The 19,016-nt window shown below is 35.8% G+C and overlaps 1 protein-coding gene across 1 annotated transcript in view; it reads right to left on the reverse strand.

Annotated features, from left to right (window-relative positions):
- Window positions 1-19,016, reverse strand: part of LOC106465073 (N-acetyl-D-glucosamine kinase-like) — a 29,441-nt gene that overhangs the window by 8,146 nt on the left and 2,279 nt on the right. Inside the window, exons 2-7 of the mRNA XM_013925271.2 lie at window positions 10,653-10,737; window positions 9,830-9,928; window positions 4,796-4,937; window positions 2,133-2,243; window positions 743-855; window positions 208-295 (exon numbers count right to left, since the gene is read on the reverse strand). Coding sequence (XP_013780725.1) covers window positions 208-295; window positions 743-855; window positions 2,133-2,243; window positions 4,796-4,937; window positions 9,830-9,928; window positions 10,653-10,737 — 638 coding nt within the window. The remainder of the gene's footprint in view (window positions 1-207; window positions 296-742; window positions 856-2,132; window positions 2,244-4,795; window positions 4,938-9,829; window positions 9,929-10,652; window positions 10,738-19,016) is intronic.

Below are 19,016 nucleotides of genomic sequence, written 5' to 3' on the forward strand. Positions count from 1 at the left end.
GTGCCAGTTTTCATTTGCTCAACCCCCAATGTTAACCAAATGAACTAGACTAAAACCTAGGAAAACAATAAAGATATTGTTACTTCAAAGTTAAATGTTAAACAGATAATGGACAGCGTCAGGATTTTTTAAAGCATTAACACCAACATTGAGTTCCAAAATATTCCCGGTTGAACCATATATTACTATCCTTTACAGTTAACTTACCTTGTGCTAATTTAACACACACACCAGCGAAGAAAGACTTTGAAAAGTTAACATAGCAGTGGCTCAGAAGCTCGGATTTATCTTGAACCTTTAAACAAGATGAACAGTCATTAAAAACCTAAATAATAATTAATTTGATTCATCTTTAAAGAAGATGAACAATCATTAAAAACCTAAATAATAATTAATATGATTCATTTTCTACAGATGTCTTTTTCAAATTCAAAGAAAAATAAAAAAAAATCAACATTTTAGTTAAGTTTTCTGTCTGAAATGTTTTTTCAATTAGCTAAATTTATGTACAATTATATTCAAAATTTATATTTTTTTTTATTATTTAAGCATTTTAAATACAACCATATTTAAAATGCTTAAATACCAAAAATATTAGTTCTAAAATTTATTTTTAGTTTTATCGGTAGTGACCGAGGTTCAAGTATTAGATAATCCAGAGTTCTTATATTCCGTTTGTACACGACATAACGTTAAACATGAAGAAACTGTTTTACTCAAGCTCTGTAAACATCAACTGTACCTTGAAGTGTTTTAGAACAGTTTCCTTTGCACGGGTTATATCGTGAGGAGCTACATCGAAATTGTCTTCTGCATCAAAGATGATTTTTATGGCTTTACGAGATATCCAGAAAGCTATCAGAAAGTATATTTATATTAACGATCAAATCAGAAAATATTAACCTAACAACAAATGAAAATGTTAGAACAAGGTACATAAATATATAAACATGATCCAGAATAGTGGAAACAAACTTTGCATGCGACTAACCATGAACCTAATAAGAAGGTCTATTCACCAGATAAAATATTCTTGTTTCCAGTGATATTGTTGTATCAGCTTCATCACTTCCAATGAAATTAATCCATTCATAAGACTGATACAGCAAAACGTTTGGAAGGATATATTTTATCGTGTTTTATTAACAATTTAAAGTCTTCTATTCTATAGCTTATACATTACGATCATGCAAAATAAACTGAACTGATTTTAATGAAGACGAGATGGAAGAAAAAAAAAACAATTCGAACAAATCCTAACGTTTTTTTGTTTTTTTTCATTTCCTAGCACAGGGCTGCGTTCTCTAAGCCTAGTGGTGATATTATTCAAGTAGCTGTGTGTGTGTGTGTGTGTGTGTGTGTGTGTGTGTGTGTGTGTACGTGAAATACTTCTGCAAACTTGTAATATCAAAATGAGAACAATTACTGGTTGCAATTTTATTATATATTCAAACTAAATCTCAAAGAACATTTTAAAAAGTAAATTAAATATAAACTGACTGAGGAACACCAACTTTAAACGCTTTTCATACTTTCTCGTTTCGGCGACTCCGGGTCGATTTGGTCTAGGTTGACCCGTCGTAACAACACACGTACATCTTTAAAACTTGCGTCATATGCGCATAACAGGTTTGTACGAAACGTTCGTCTGTATGAAAGGCGATCAGTCGCCGCCAAAACACATCAAGAAATGTAATAAAAAAAATTCTATGCCTAACATTATGACATCATGTTGGTTGTTAATTGGAAATTTAACACTTCCGTTGTAATACTTAAGCCTTATCTTCTGATGAAGAGCTCTTTTACTTAGCTTAATGGCAAGACATTCTAAGCTGGAATTCTTCCTGGGAATGGAGAATAGAGAGGAAGAAACTGGAGGTGAGCAAAACACATTCGTTTAGATTTTATACAGCGGTGGTAATAACAGTTGTTATAGATTTTAGCATTGGTGTTATTTTATTCGACCGCAGAGCCTTCTGCAACACATCCCTAGTTGAAATAACAAAATATTCAGTGTATGCTGTTTGTCTTTAAAGTTTAAAAGCCCTTTTAACCTAGCTAATAAAACCAGCTCTTAACCAGAAGATAAGTACACTGTCACGAACATCGTTGCAACTAAAAGAACTTAATACCTGAAGCTTCATCTCCAATCAGATGTCCCCATCCTCCACATCGTGCTGTGGTACCATCTGGGTTGATAACCAAGGCATTGGAACCTGTACCTGCAATAAGCACCATGCCACCTGGTGCATGGTTACAACACGTCGGTGTTATTCCAAGTCACATGAACGACAGGTGTTGCAAATAGAACAGGTAACATAGACAAACAAATGTGAAACAGGCCACAGTTGTTAAAATACGTGTTATACCTTACAGTTTACCTGTACATGAATATGTAGAAAACTTTCGTATGTAAAATAAATGGTCGTTATACTTATACTTATCTGTGTTAGTTTATTTATCGGACCTATTGTTAAAATCCATTTAGGTATATGCTACTTGTCACGAGGTTGGTTTACAGCAAGTAAGGTCAGTATAAAGTTCGGGTCAACATCGGCATAGCTGTAATTCACGTTCATCGAATTTTATGAATTACAATTATGGGTGTCACTCTTTGGTCAATAACCTTTACTATATTTACAACACTTAGAGTAAGATAAGTATTGGGAGTGGTAGGTTAAAGTCTAAACAGCGTCAACAATCCTGACTGTTCAATTAAGTACATGTACCTGACCACCAGGGGGAACTATTACTCCACCCAATACAGTTTTTCATGAATGTTTGACTGCAAATCAGGTCAACTATGTAAACTGGTAATACTAGGCAATCTCGATATGTTAACACTTAAAGTCTGTGTACATTTCACTGAAAAAACAACAAACATTTCATGAGGTTTTGGTGAAATCTGACCGGCGATAAGAGTTTAAAAGGATTTTAAACTACCAACCTCTGGAAACAAAATTGATTTTTTTTTATCACACCTGAACGTTATTAAAGCTACACGTACTTCGTAGAGCTAATAAATTAAAATGATTAAAAGTGACGTTTAAATGACCAGCTTTCTGACAGATTGACTTGTATAAAAGTAAAACAGGAATTAATTAACCCAGTTGTTGTCAAGCAATTCTGTTAATAAATAAAGAGTCTCAAACAATACTGTGTATCTTAACCCACCCGGGCTAAAGAACCCTGGTACTGGATATAGCAGTTATAGTGTGGTTGACATATTATATACAGTCTAATTAATCGTTTCTAAATAAAGCTAGTAACACATACACTAGACTTAAACTTATCGAAAGACTGGCTGGCTTGTGGTAAACCAACATGTTCGTTTCTAGTATGGATGACACAAATACGTATTCAGTAATCATCATATCGAGTATTTACACGAATAACGTCACTAAACTTTACCAAACCTACACTAACTTTATTCAAATACCGTCGTTTTGAGAATATTAATACCATAAGAAGTGACACTGATCTAAGCCTTATCTGGCTTGAGCCGTTAGTAATAAAATTTTGAAAGCAACAGAAATTTAGGTTATGGAAAGGTAAATACAGAAAGGGTTTTTATCTTCCTTATAGAAAACACACATATTTTAAATACGAGACCAGCTATAAATGAAAAATGTGACTTAGTACCGATTTAAGTTGATTTTTTTTTAATTACATCATCATTTCACTTTATGTTGGACTTTGTTTCAGCTAAAACGTGTACTCATTCCTACCCAATACCAGTTCATCCAGTCAGCATTCTTATCAACTTTTATAAACACCACATACATCGACACTGGTATATTCTATACGTAAGTTGTATAGTCATTCCCTTGTCAGAATGAAACATTTCAAATACTTCATTTTAGATAAACTTACTTGTCGAAAAGCTTCTGAAACTGTTTGGTGTTGAAATTTATGATATTGAAAAGAGAAAAAAAAGGAATGCTACCGGTAATTACTTAGAAGAGCAATCAATAAACATGTTACTATTAACGACAAGCTACTACATAGATAAGAAGTAAAATTAATTTAATCATTGCTTATAATTATTAGAATGCATTATTTCATCAGCACCATAACCTCGCTATTTTCGGCCATAATTCAAACATTAGTTAAGATTTATAATATACTTATACCAGTTTTACGTATTTGATATTCAGACATTTCATAACTAGTTTGTCACTCAAAACAAAACTTTCAGCAACTTCCTCGTGCGTTAGTTCTCCTTGTATCTAAAAACGTGTTCTCTACATTCAACACTCGAAAAAAATAACTTTTGTATACATACAATTTTAATAAAAGTTATAAACGATACGTCTAACAGTACACACACACACTTCAAACTGATAAACATTGGGAAACTGGTCGTCCTTGACATTGGCAGTGTTCTAAATATTGTACCGGGTTATCAACACGTGACTAACTGCGGCAGATACAGTTGTAAACTTTGAAGGATTGCAACACGGTTTACATAATTTTTCATAGAATTTGAGATAACACGTTGGGATATTGCCAAATGAATGTGTTTAATGGCACGTGGTCACGAGCTCTTCAAATGAATCAGCAACTAAAAATCATGCATATGTAATGAGGAAAAGAGTGTTGAGTAGACTGACACCCATCATTATTTATTACGTGACACAGAGAACAATTATTAAAACATCATTGGTTTCCACGATTTCGTCGAATAAGTTAGACATTTCTTCGTTCTCAAATCCAGTACAAGCATAATACAAAATAATTTATGATTCACAAGCTTCTGGAATATATATTACAAAATTAGTTGTTTTTAAAGTACCTTTTGGGCTTGCTGTAAGTACAGACCCGACTGTGTCACTCGAAACTGAAACAGATCTTGTCAAGTTTGGAAATCTTATAAGAAATTCATCCTCAAATTTACGGTTCTCTTCTTCCCGCTCGCACCCACTCATACTTAAACCCTAGCGGAGATAAAGAATAATTAGTCGGTACACGTGATGAACAAAAACAAGTCAATAAAAAAACATGAATGGTTAAATGTGGACCGGTTAGGACTGTTAAATGAAAACGATAAACAATTCGTTGTGAACAAAACAACAAAGGATGATATGGAATATTCATGTTAGCCACATATTCTATCTTAACTGGTTAAAGTATGTACAATCGGTTTTAGAATGTCTAATATATATATATATATATATATATATTTCATGGAAATGTTTTTAATTAAAGTTCATAAACTTCTAGTTCCAGGTAGAGTAATTAATACAAAACAATAAACACGGTAAAAGTTCGGTTCTGGAGCTGGAATTAAACATTTTTAACAAATTGTATTCGGTATTAATATAGTTATTGTTATGACACCAAAGCTACGAGATTCACTTAAATAAATTAATGTTACAAATATGAAACTACAAAACCACTACTTTTCTGTAGTCTAACTCCCTAGATTAGGAAGTCGTTGGTCAGCTTCGATTGGTAAACAATGAAATTGTTTAACCACAAGGAACAGTCCATTAGAGACAAAATTCTTAGATTACGTTAAAACAAACATTTCTTTTAATTCCTGATTAGCCAAATCAGTCTTTTGTTTTCTAACTCAGGGATAAACTGGTTAGTATTCTGATAAATACGTTGTTTTAAATCATTTTTGTGACAATTTCACTTACGAATGTATACTTGTCAAGCCTAACTAATGCATTCCTCTATACAGATATCGGCACAACATGAAACTTGGTTAAACAGGATCTCTGTACCCTGAAGTGACTCTACAAGATTCGCAGAAACTTTGTATGCGAACATTTTCAAAGAAACCTTAGACATTACAGACACAAAACTTCTACCCAGTGGAACTAAACATCAAAACAATAACATCTCATTCTTTTATTTTCTAGATTATTTACTGAAACTCTAAAGAGTAGATGACAATTACACAAAAATGTATTATGATGACCAATAAACAGAGAATTTTCCACTAAATAACTATCAAGACCAGCTTCACTACACTTGCACAAACTAGATAACTATCAAGACCAGCTTCACTACACTTGCACAAACTAGATAACTATCAAGACCAGCTTCACTACACTTGCACAAACTAGATAACTATCAAGACCAGCTTCACTACACTTGCACAAACTAGATAACTATCAAGACCAGCTTCACTACACTTGCACAAACTAGATAACTATCAAGACCAGCTTCACTACACTTGCACAAACTAGATAACTATCAAGACCAGCTTCACTACACTTGCACAAACTAGATAACTATCAAGACCAGCTTCACTACACTTGCACACTAGATAACTATCAAGACCAGCTTCACTACACTTGCACAAACTAGATAACTATGAAGACCAGCTTCACTACACTTACACACTAGATAACTATGAAGACCAGCTTCACTACACTTACACACTAGATAACTATCAAGACCAGCTTCACTACACTTACACACTAGATAACTATCAAGACCAGCTTCACTACACTTACACACTAGATAACTATCAAGACCAGCTTCACTACACTTACACACTAGATAACTATCAAGACCAGCTTCACTACACTTACACACTAGATAACTATCAAGACCAGCTTCACTATACTTACACACTAGATAACTATCAAGACCAGCTTCACTACACGTTCTATAATATTCATTTAGTAAAATAAATGCTGACAATAACTACACATCTTTCAACTTTCACAATTATTTTGTGTCGTAAAATAATCAAAAATTGAAATAATGAATTTTCATACAATTGTTTTTAACATTTCAGATTTCATACAAGTCGCAGATAACGCTTACTTATTACGTAGTTATACGTGGATCAGATATGCCTACAAGGAAGTTTGTAAATTTTTGAGAAATTGTTAACGAATTATTTTCCCAGAAAAATACACGTGCTCTAGTCCAGCAAGTGGGTGTGGTTACACCAGTCACAGTCCCAGTGGAAATTAATAGGTCAAGGAGGCAATACCAGTTTGAAGCTACATTTCATGCATTTTTCTTGTTTCTAATTAACATCGTAGCCTTGGTAAAAGCTGTACAACAGGCTGCCAATCTGGATAACTTATTATATACACATTAGACTACTACATTAAAACTTAAGTGGAATTAGGGCTACCAGAAGCCGTAGCACGACTAGAATTTAAAATTTCACCTTAAATACTAGTCCATAAAAAGTATATTATAATTATAATTATCATAAGACAACATTCTTATGCTAATGGTATTTTCAAGACACTGTCTTTTTTTATTCGGTCCTCTTGGGTCTTTCCGAAAATATGTATAATACGATTTTAACTTCGTCATTACGTGAAGTCATACTTCTCTAGTAAACACCGTTTACACCGTACAAAATATTACAATTGTTTGTGTCCCAGCTGGCTAGGAGAGATCTGTACTGTATGTACTCTTCGGAAAGACCGAATAAAGATACTACGTGCTATGGACTGAAACTAAGTAAAATGTAGTAAGGAAATACGTGCCGTATGAATCGATAATGTGTGTGTTATGGACTGAAACTAAGTAAAATGTATTATGGAAATACGTACCGTATGAATCGATACTGTGTGTGTTATGGACTGAAACTAAGTAAAATGTATTATGGAAATACGTGTCGTATGAATAGATACTGTGTGTTATGGACTGAAACGAAGTAAAATGTATTATGGAAATACGTGCCGTATGAATCGATACAATGTGTTATGGACTGAAACTAAATAAAATGTATTAAGGTAGCATTCTAAAAGATACGTTATGTACGGTATTAAGTGATATTAGGTTAAACGTACTATAATGTTAGCCTAATATATTGAAACAAGATTAAGTGAAATTGTCATGATTTATGTTTATCGTGGAAGATAACGTAAAATGGTGTGTTTCGTGAAGTTTAATGAAGTATCTAAATAACTTGTGTTCTTATTTTCTCAAAATAAGAACTGCTTATGAGTCACGTTCGACGAGTTGTGTTATAAACGAAGTAGAGCGCGTAAACAAACAAAAGTTACGTAACTCATTACGTCGCACCTATCAAGATGACGTCACCATTCCACCATCATGACGTCACCCCGATCTTATTGTGCAGCAGCCCATCTGGTTAAAGAAAGATGGCATTTTATCTAGTTATTTATCAGACAGAGAATGAAAGAAAATAAAGTGAGGCACAGGTTGCTATTTTTATTTTACAAAGCTCGTGCAAAGTGGTCAGTGTAGGTCCTTCTTAGGGTCACACTAAAAAGAAAAAACGGGGGTCTATATGGGAATACTTATGAGGCCGTGCAACACTGCTAAAGCATAGAACGGTGTAATGTAATGCTTTCGTGGACAGTAACAAAATACTAGTAATAGACTTACTGTCCAATCACCAGTAAGTGATATCCGCCACCAGTATTCAATTGACCACAGTCAATATTGAACAGCCGATATAGACCAAAGGCGGCAGCATTCAATGTCAAACATGCGTATTTTTGCGACCTGGCACCACTCAATTTACCAAGCTCCTCTTGATCACTTCATTGGTGACCACGCGTGGCAAACACGTGGATGGATGTTTAGATCCCACAGAAGGTAAGTTGAACCAGTAAAACCTTCCCTTTGAGGCCCATTCATTACGAACAGGAACCACGAAGAGTAGAGTTACATCTGTAATGGTTATTTAACAGAAGGTAAGTTGAACCAGCGAAACCTTCCCTTTGAGGCCCATTCATTACGAACAGATATCCCCGAAGAGTAGGGTTACATCTGTAATGGTTACATAACAGAAGTTAAGTTGAACCAGCGAAACCTTCCCTTTGAGGCCCATTCATTTCGAACAAGACTCCACGAAAAGTAGGGTTACATCTGTAATGGTTGTATAACAGAAGGTAAGTTGAACCAGTAAAACCTTCCCTTTGAGGCCCATTCATTTCGAACAAGACTCCACGAAGAGTAGGGTTACATCTGTAATGGTTATATAACAGAAGGTAAGTTGAACCAGTAAAACCTTCCCTTTGAGGCCCATTCATTTCGAACAAGACTCCACGAAGAGTAGGGTTACATCTGTAATGGTTATTTAACAGAAGGTAAGTTGAACCAGCGAAACCTTCCCTTTGAGGCCCATTCATTACGAACAGGAACCACGAAGAGTAGAGTTACATCTGTAATGGTTATTTAACAGAAGGTAAGTTGAACCAGCGAAACCTTCCCTTTGAGGCCCATTCATTACGAACAGATATCCCCGAAGAGTAGGGTTACATCTGTAATGGTTACATAACAGAAGTTAAGTTGAACCAGCGAAACCTTCCCTTTGAGGCCCATTCATTTCGAACAAGACTCCACGAAAAGTAGGGTTACATCTGTAATGGTTGTATAACAGAAGGTAAGTTGAACCAGTAAAACCTTCCCTTTGAGGCCCATTCATTTCGAACAAGACTCCACGAAGAGTAGGGTTACATCTGTAATGGTTATATAACAGAAGGTAAGTTGAACCAGTAAAACCTTCCCTTTGAGGCCCATTCATTTCGAACAGGAATGCATGAAAAAGAGTTACATCTGTACTGGTTACATAATTAATAAAGGGACGTGGTTACACTTTAAGGTGGTATCATTTTGATTTAATGGTTACGTTCTTAAATATTTAACTAATTAACAACGGTCTCTACAGAGTGTTACAACTTAGTTCCGAATGCACCAATAATTCGTTGAAATAAATATTAAAACATGTAGATAGGTTTATAACGAACATAAGTTTAAAAATATTTTATGAAGACAGTTTTAATAAAAGCTGATTTACCATTTGAAAGGATATTATTTTTGAATTTTATTATTTTTTTCCTAATGTTTGAGTGTCTGACTAAGGATAACTTACCAATCCTCCTAAGGGTATTTTAGGGTCGATCCCAGCTTCTTTTTTAGCTTTTTCAATCATTGTAGAAATTCTGTTCTGACATTCATCTTTACCAACGAGCTGTTAACAAAAGAACAAAATCACTTATTTATGTTTTAACCAATTAACCATTTTATATGTCATATAGACCAAATGACAAGTCAGCTTAGAAAATTATGTTGCGAAATCTGTGCCTTAAATAAAAATCTAATTTTTACAATTGTTTGGCGTTCTGTAGGTATTTTGTTGCCAAAGAAAACTGGTCACTTTAGTGAAGGGTGTGTAACAGTCCTTTCTCACTCAAAATATTCATACACTCAGATCATAGAGAGAGACTTATGGTGCTGTACCAATTTACAGCCTAATTTCCCTGCATGTTTAATTTTTAATTGCCCCCCAAGACCCGACATTCTTTTTATCACACCTTTCAAGGCCCTCGTACCTGTCAACTCTACACTGTTCTAGGGCTACATACATGCATTTCTTGTGCCAGCCTACCAATCATTAAAAATAAGTACCATACAAATTATACCGAGTTAAAAACACACTTAAACAAGCTATCCAATTACAGAGGCTCGAACGGTTAAAAACACACTTAAACAAGCTATCTAATTACAGAGGCTAGAACAATTATAAACACACTTGATTTCTGGTATAAAACAGAACAAACAGACACTATCTGTTGGATTAGAGAACAGTTCTCACGTAATCCAGTCCGTCACTTCTGTCCAAATACAAATATCTAGGTAGATTGATAATATCCATACATTTTGTTTGTATACCTTACACTAATACTAGTACTTACCAAATGATTCGTACAGGGACCGTCCACCCAACACAGGACTTCTCCGTTCCCTTTCACCAGCACCAGCTTCGAAAAAGAGGCCCCACTACAAAACAAGAAACAGTTTCATTGATATTTTAAAACAGAAGCCACGCTTTACTCTTCTTACGCGCGAGATAAAACTGTGTTACTTACCCAATCACTCCACTCCTCGCTTCCCTCTTAACGCTAAAACCTAACGAGTAAATAAACCACTGGGTAAATCCCCCTCCCTACAAATGGAGAAGTGACAACAGACCTGTCATTGTTGACATCCAACTAATCTGTATGTTATTAGTCGACCTAACGGTTCTGATTACGAAGACAGATAAAAACGTGTCAATAAATGTATCTTATAAGCTTGGAATCACAAGAACAAACAAACAGAAAATTCTTTAATATAGAATTCTATTATATGTACGTATCTTTTGATATTAACATTTAGAAGACAATACTCAAAACATCATAAATTATGCGAGTAACTTTGAACAATGATTATAAACAAACTTTATTGAAACAGTTTTTATTTTATTGCACTGCCTTCCTCGCCACGTGATGAATGTGTAACGTGTGTGATAACCTTCAAACTTGTGAGGAGGGTTAATCTCTTCGAAACGTGAGGAATCCGTAAACTGTTAAATTATGATCCCCATCGTAAGAAGCAACACTTAAGAGATAACAAAATGTACTTTTTACCCACCCACCAATTTCTATTACTGCGATATTTCCCTACAAAGAGTATACATTGATTTAATATTTTCATGTTACACGTTTAATCATAACGAGTTTTAAAAAAGTAACTTATTCTTATATTTCTTTAAGTGTTAACTTAACATCTTCCCGTTGTTACTTTAGATTATAGACGATGTGTTTTTAATTACTCAGCAACAGCTCTTAAATCTCAGGTTAGAGTCCCTCTACTGGTTTGTTATGAGTTAAGACATTTTTATCCGTAGTTTATTTGGAGATATTCTCACTGGCTTTATCCTTGTATTCTGTAGAAATAATCTGAATTTTGAAACTTTATCGACACATCAGGTACAATGACCAATAGTCTGTGTTTTGAGGTTCGTGTACCATTTCTAGAAGAAACGTGTTGAACAACTCGTATCCGATATGTTACGATGTTTGTAGCATCAGCAAGCTGTTGGGCTCTCAACCCTGCTGAATGGCTACAAACAAAACCAATTGGAAGAAATAAGGAGTCATGATTGAATATATATGTAGAGCGTCAAGAGGACCGAAGGTTTTGTTTTTCATTCAAATTACATATAATTCAAGCTGAATTCATCGTGAGAGGGTGCACGTAGCTTCTTGATACTAAATGAGAAAGAGTGTAATGTTTCTTGAAACCTGGTACATCAAGGGACGAGATGTTGCCCAGATGATGTCACCCCTGAACACCATATTAGGCACCGCGGTGTCTGCTGGGAAAAAACTTTAATTCTGGACAGTCATCGTTCATTAAAGCACGAACTTTCGTCGCCTTGGTGACAAGTTAAAGGCTTTAAAAGTTATCTGAATTAATTAAAAGACCCATTTTTATTAAACACGCCACATTTTAGCTTTCTGCTGTCCTTTACCCATTTCTATTACCGGGATATTAAACACGATACATTTGTCGCTATTGCTGGTAAACACTGACAAAATAATCTTGTTGTAAGAGAACACTCAAATAGTTATACATGTTTGTTTTATACATATTGAAGACTGTGCAGATTAAACATTTTAGACTGTAGTGATCAATATTGGCCATATCATGTTTTGATACCACTCCCCAATCCGAGTCCGGAAGATACCGGTAGCACCGAGACAACACAGAAGTGAAATGACTACCCAATCCGAGTCCAGATAATAACACACAAGTAAAATGACTACCCAATCCGAGTCGAGATAATACCGGTAGCACCGAGACAACACACAAGTAAAATGACTACCCAATCCTAGCCCGGAAGATACCGGTAGCACCGAGACAACACAGAAGTGAAATGACTACCCAATCCGAGTCCAGATAATACCGGTAGCACTGAGACAACACACAAGTAAAATGACTACTCAATCCCAGTCCGGAAGATACCGGTAGCACCGAGACAACACACAAGTAAAATGACTACCCAATCCGAGTCCAGATAATACCGGTAGCACTGAGACAACACACAAGTAAAATGACTTCCCAATCCGAGTCCAGATAATACCGGTAGCACAGACACAACATAGAAGTAAAATGTCTACCCCATCCGAGTCCAGATGATACCAGTAGCACTAAGACAACACACAAGTAAAATGACTACTCAATCCGAGTCCAGATAATACCGGTAGCACTGAGACAACACACAAGTAAAATGACTTCCCAATCCGAGTCCAGATAATACCGGTAGCACCGAGACAACACAGAAGTGAAATGACTACCCAATCCGAGTCCGGGAGATACCGGTAGCACCGAGACAACACACAAGTAAAATGTCTACCCAATCCTAGTCCAGATGATACCGGTAGCACTAAGACAACAAAGAAGTAAAATGACTACCCAATCCGAGTCCGGGAGATACCAGTAGCACCGATACAACACAGAAGTAAAATCTTTACTCAATCCGAGTCCAGATGATACTGGTAGCACTAAGACAACACAGAAGTAAAATGTCTACCCAATCCGAGTCCAGGTGATACCGGTAGCACCGAGACAATAACTAACTCCGACAAACTTGCTTCAATTTTACAAACGTCAACAAGAAGGGAGGTAAGAAAATTGAAACATTTGATTTAACATGACCGCATGTTGGCCAGATTGATTGGAATGTGAAATTAGCACACAAAAGGTATCAATCGATAAAGCAGTTATTTATGGAATGTTCGGGAAACATCTGCACTAATTCAGTAGACGCAAGTGAAATAGAAAACCGGACTGAATTCAGCATCTTCAACCCACTCTTCCACAACCGATTAGAGATAACGAAGTCTTGCAGACATTTTGTTTTTTATCTGTTTTTTAATGGAGCTCACGATAAGTAGTAGTTGGCCAATTTTCGGATTCAATTTTTTTTAACTTGTATACCAGTTTTACTGCCGTCTGGCTAGTTTTAAACATGATCATACTACGTGACCACAATATTAAGTTTCAGTTGTCATTAAAAAAAGAAACATTATATATATAACTATCCTGATTCACCGCGTTGTCGCAGTTGAAAGAACTGCTTATTTTATCTTACATGCTAGAAAAATATATCCGTGTATTCAGAAAACTTTTCAATTTTCATTCAGCATTCTGCGTGTAGTTAATGACATCTTTGTAAAGTGCATGTACAAATGTCGTAAACTAGTGTTAGTCTTCTAGCTCAAACAAAGCACACACAGATATTAGGCTTATACTCGCATAATCCTGTTTAGGGTTGTACTCATTTGAAGGGGTGGTAAAAAGACTTGTACAAGTTAGAATGAGATGGGAGCGTGTCACCACTGAGTATATGTAGTGACAATTATTGTTAACATAGGTAATTATGTTTGTGAGATACTACACTAGGTCTAACTTAAAGTGGGATATTATGATTTTTTATTCCTGTCTTCCTTATATCTTGTCTCTGAAATTTTCCGACAGCCAAAACTCGTGTTGTTTACTTACAGATAAAGGTTTGCTTGTTTACTTGTTCTCTCTTTGCTGTCCGTATTAATTTTACTCTTCACAACATTTCCGCACTATATTTCCAACTATAATGAACTATCGGATATCAGTGTATCCAAGTTTCACATCTTGTTTCTTATATTATTGTTCGGGGGGGAGGGGTCATTTGCTTATGCTGGTACCACACTTCTTCAAGGAACCAGTGAAAGATAATTGGTAAAATTCACAATAAAGGCGGCTAGTGTTTTTATCTAACCTTTTTTTTTTATCTTTTTAAACTTTATTTTCGTTGTTGCATGTGCATTACTATACATACAAGAACTGTGATTATACGCATATTCAGGTTTCGGTGGTAAGCTGTGGGGATCTAAGGAGTAAACAACCTTGTATACACACGTTTCGTAAGGAAATATATTAATAATTATCATTACTTTTGCACTTATATAGACTGTCTTGTATAGTTACTTTAATACACAGGAGTTTCATGTGTTGTATAAACTCGTGAACGCCCTCTATAACGAATCTTGCAATCAGTACCCATAACAGGGTCCACTTTCGAGTGGCATAACACACTTTAGTTCCCATCATTTATCCAAACATTGTTGAGCTCCTAGAAATATTGCACATTGAATCACCAACAACAACAATTTTTTTGTACACATTATTGACTTACAGACAATTCGAATATTTATTTAAAGAAGATTCAGTGTGTGTGTGTGTGTGTGTGTGTGTGTGTGTGTTTGTCTGTCTGTCACACAACTCCTCCTAAGCCGCTGGTCACACCAACTTCTAAGTGGTACCAAACATTTCGTCTTTGTCCCGAGGTTGATACAAAAGGTAAAATTTTTCACATCATCCCTTTGTGATCCAGGGAAATTTCCCAATAATCCCTTCTCCGAAACTGCTGGACTCGCCAATTTCTAAATGATGCCAAACGAATCATCTCGGCCCCGAGGTTTGCACAAAGATAAAACTTTTCACCAATCCTGTTATGGAACCCGGGTATTTCGTGAAAATACTTACGGGGAGTCCTCGAAAGCGGACTACAAATATGGCATTGATTTAGTAGACCTACTAATTACCGTTCGTGACTTGCTTAAATAAATTAAGTTTGTATTTTATAACGGCAATGATCATTAAACTGAAAAAGTCTGAAATAGTAGTTCAACCATTAAATCTGTGTTATAGAGGCCCTGTAAATGTGGGTCATAGGCCCACGGGTTCGCTAGTTTTTATATAAATGTTAAAACAATAGTGGGCATCATTTGGCATCCTATTTTTTATTTTTTGCTCATTCGAGTTATGTACAGTTATTATACAAACAGTTTGTACATTTCAGAGCAAAGTCACATTAAGCTATCTGCTTTGTCCACCGCGGGGAATCGAACCCTGGATTTTAGCATTGTAAGTAAAGTACGTATACTTAGGGGACGGAGGGAGGGGGAATTCTACGGACGGAGTCGATAAGTTTTGATGTTCCCATCAGTGTAGTTAGTTAACTGACGGAGTGTGTAAGCGGGTGTCAGAAAACCCTGCTTGTATACAAGGTTTGTTTGAAGTTAAGCACATAGCTACAGAATGGGCGATCTGTGCTCTTCCCACCACGGGTATTGAAACCCGGTTTATAGCGTTGTAAGTCCGCAGACATACCGCTGTGCCACTGGGGGGCACTTGTAGATAAAACGGCAGAATGACTCAATACTTCGCAATAATAATAACCGTGTTAGTTCAGACAGCAAAAACAAAGATGAAGAAGCTGACCTGTTCTAGTGTTATCTTCCTCCCTACCCAATGGGTCAGCTCAGTTGACCCGAGGAAGTTTTCTTTCTCGCATTCAAATAAAATGTATTGAATGTGTTCCGAGCCGTATAGTACCACTTCGTAATTATTCAAGAGCCATAGAGTCTCTTTTGTCCTCAAAGGGCAGGAAAAATAACGTTAGATTATTGTATTAAATATTACCTATATGTTTATAGCACAATTATAAAGAAGATTGTTTGTTTTTGAATTTCGCGCAAAGCTACACGAGAGCTATCTGCGCTAGCCGTCCCTAATTTAGCAGTGTAAGACTAGAGGGAAGGCAGCTAGTCATCACCACCCACCGCCAACTCTTTGGGCTACTCTTTTACCAACGAATAGTGGGATTGACCGTCACATTATAACGCCCCCACGGCTAAAAGGGCGAGCATGTTTGGTGCGACAGGGATTCGAACCCGCGACCCTCAGATTGCGAGTCGAGTGCCTTAACCACCTGGCCATGCCGGGCCCATATAAAGAAGAAAAGGAGTGGTTACTACATATATTGCTTTCCACTAAAAGTAAATAGTGAGTGATAAACACATTTAAGTTTCGTTTATATTTACCAACCCAACTCACTAATGATGAAATATGCATGTCTTATCTGCTATGTGGGTATGTTATCGAAGCCTATTCCATTAGGAAATCTATGAAAACGTTCAATCCCCCACCCTCTAGAACTCTACATCTATTGGTTATTTGTATACACGTGTATGTATACGTACATACACGCGCGTCATAACATCGCTGTGAACACACAACTTCAAGACTTTGCACAATATTCCGCAATGTTTGCTTGTGTCTACGACCTGTAGTTACAAAAGAAGGAATGGTGAAACGAGAACATAATTATCATATAAAAAAATACAGCTAAATCTAATGCATTAATTCGGTGTTTTAAGATTATTGAAGTACACACATCCCAACGTTTCGTAAAGTCCTGCTAAATTTTCAAAGGATTATAATGTATTACTACTAGGAAAATTATAAGCCCTCTAGTGACCACAAACATCAAGAAACGTTTTCTTTAGCAGATATGTATAACGTGATAGGTCAAACCACTAGATGAAGCTGGTCAAGAAGATCAACTTATCTTTACATTTAAGTGTCCAAAACAAAGATTATAGCTCTTATCTACACAAAATTACCGTTTAAATGGAGAATATTCAATATCCTAACCCTCTTTTAACCACCATTAACAAGTACTGTACATTTTACGCACGACCCAGAAATATTCACCGGAGCGTTTGTATACCAAGAATGTGCACGTGGTTTTAACTGTAAAACGAGCAACAAAATCAATATCAATATTGATTCAAAGCTTTTCCAATGCAACAAAAAGTGCGTTTTCCTTTTACAACGTTTTGGTGGTTCATACTGAATTACTCTTGGAATATAGAATCTGGGGTTTTGTTTGAGCCACAAGTTATTTCAATACCACGCACATCAATTTTCAATACATACTGAATTACTCTTATAATAGAGAATCTGGGGTTTTGTTTGAGCCACAAGTTATTTCTATACGACGCACATCAATTTTCAATACATACTGAATTACTCTTGGAATAGAGAATCTGGGGTTTTGTTTGAGCCATAAGTTATTTCTATACGACGCACATCAATTTTCAATACTGAATTACTCTTGGAATAGAGAATCTGGGGTTTTGTTTGAGCCACAAGTTATTTCTATACGACGCACACCAATTTTCAATACATACTGAATTACTCTTGGAATAGAGAATCTGAGGTTTTGTTTGAGCTACATGTTATTTCTATACGACTCACATCAATTTTCAATATTTACGAAGAAAGCTATCTACGTTAAGAACAATATTTGCTATTCATCGCACCAACCTCCCCCCCCCCCTTATCATATTGTGAGAAATGGTTTATATTGTTGGATGAGTTTAATAAGGGTTTATTCGCCAAAACAAAGCAAAATCCAGACCTCTTAATGATAAGGAATACGTTTTATTTCTCCGACAACTTCTACGAGTGGCTAAGTTCACATACAGCGGTAAATAATCACTAACTTATTAACGTCTCTAGCCTTTCTAGTATTTCGTTAAAATTTAATGTGATCTGACCAACTCTACATTAAAGTCTCGCCTGACTTACGTACCAATACATTAAAATCATTCTCGAAACAATGCAAACGTCTAAATAAAAACAGCATACAACAATTTAAATATAATCTTCTTGGCGACTTACTTTACAGATAGGTTTGTTGGAATATCATCCAGAAACGACGATTTTTAATAACCTCACAATTCACAAAGGTATCACACATTGATTGTAAAAACGATATTAACGGAGATCAAACAAAGGGTTACGATTGGGTACATAGTATTACTGTTTCAATAATACTACTATATTGTTGTCTTATCTGCAACACACACAGAGAGAAAAGTACACTCAAACAAGAGGGGTTTTTAAAGAGCAAACCAAAACAATTCAAAATTTATTGAGAATCCCCCACCCACCCCAAAAAACAGTCAGCAAGTAATTCGAAGACTTGTATTTATGACAATATTGTATTTCTCTAGCCCTAAATGAACGAAACACATTAGATCTCCGAATAAAATCCTGTGTGTGTCAATTTAATCGTTTTTCTGTGTAAATATAACTAAATGTACGTCCATATGGGCGAAACAGGCAACGCAAAATCCTGCTGAATCCGTATAATGGTTTAGTTTTATTTAATAATAATAACACAGAAAGAGCAGGTAAATAAGGGGTTCCTGTTTTAAGAATAGACACAAGATAGTTGAAATCACCCGTCATGCGTGTGATACAGACGCTCTCTCTGTGGGTTAAGGTAGTCGAGCATTGAGTCAATAAGATTTTATACACGGGTGTATCCATATGCCCAACTGAAGCTACCTATTGTTACGACATCGAGGTCACGTGACTAGTATCACGCCACGTCATTC

The sequence above is a fragment of the Limulus polyphemus genome, unplaced genomic scaffold, assembly GCF_000517525.1.
Source record: "Limulus polyphemus unplaced genomic scaffold, Limulus_polyphemus-2.1.2 Scaffold1827, whole genome shotgun sequence".
NCBI lineage: Eukaryota > Metazoa > Arthropoda > Merostomata > Xiphosura > Limulidae > Limulus > Limulus polyphemus.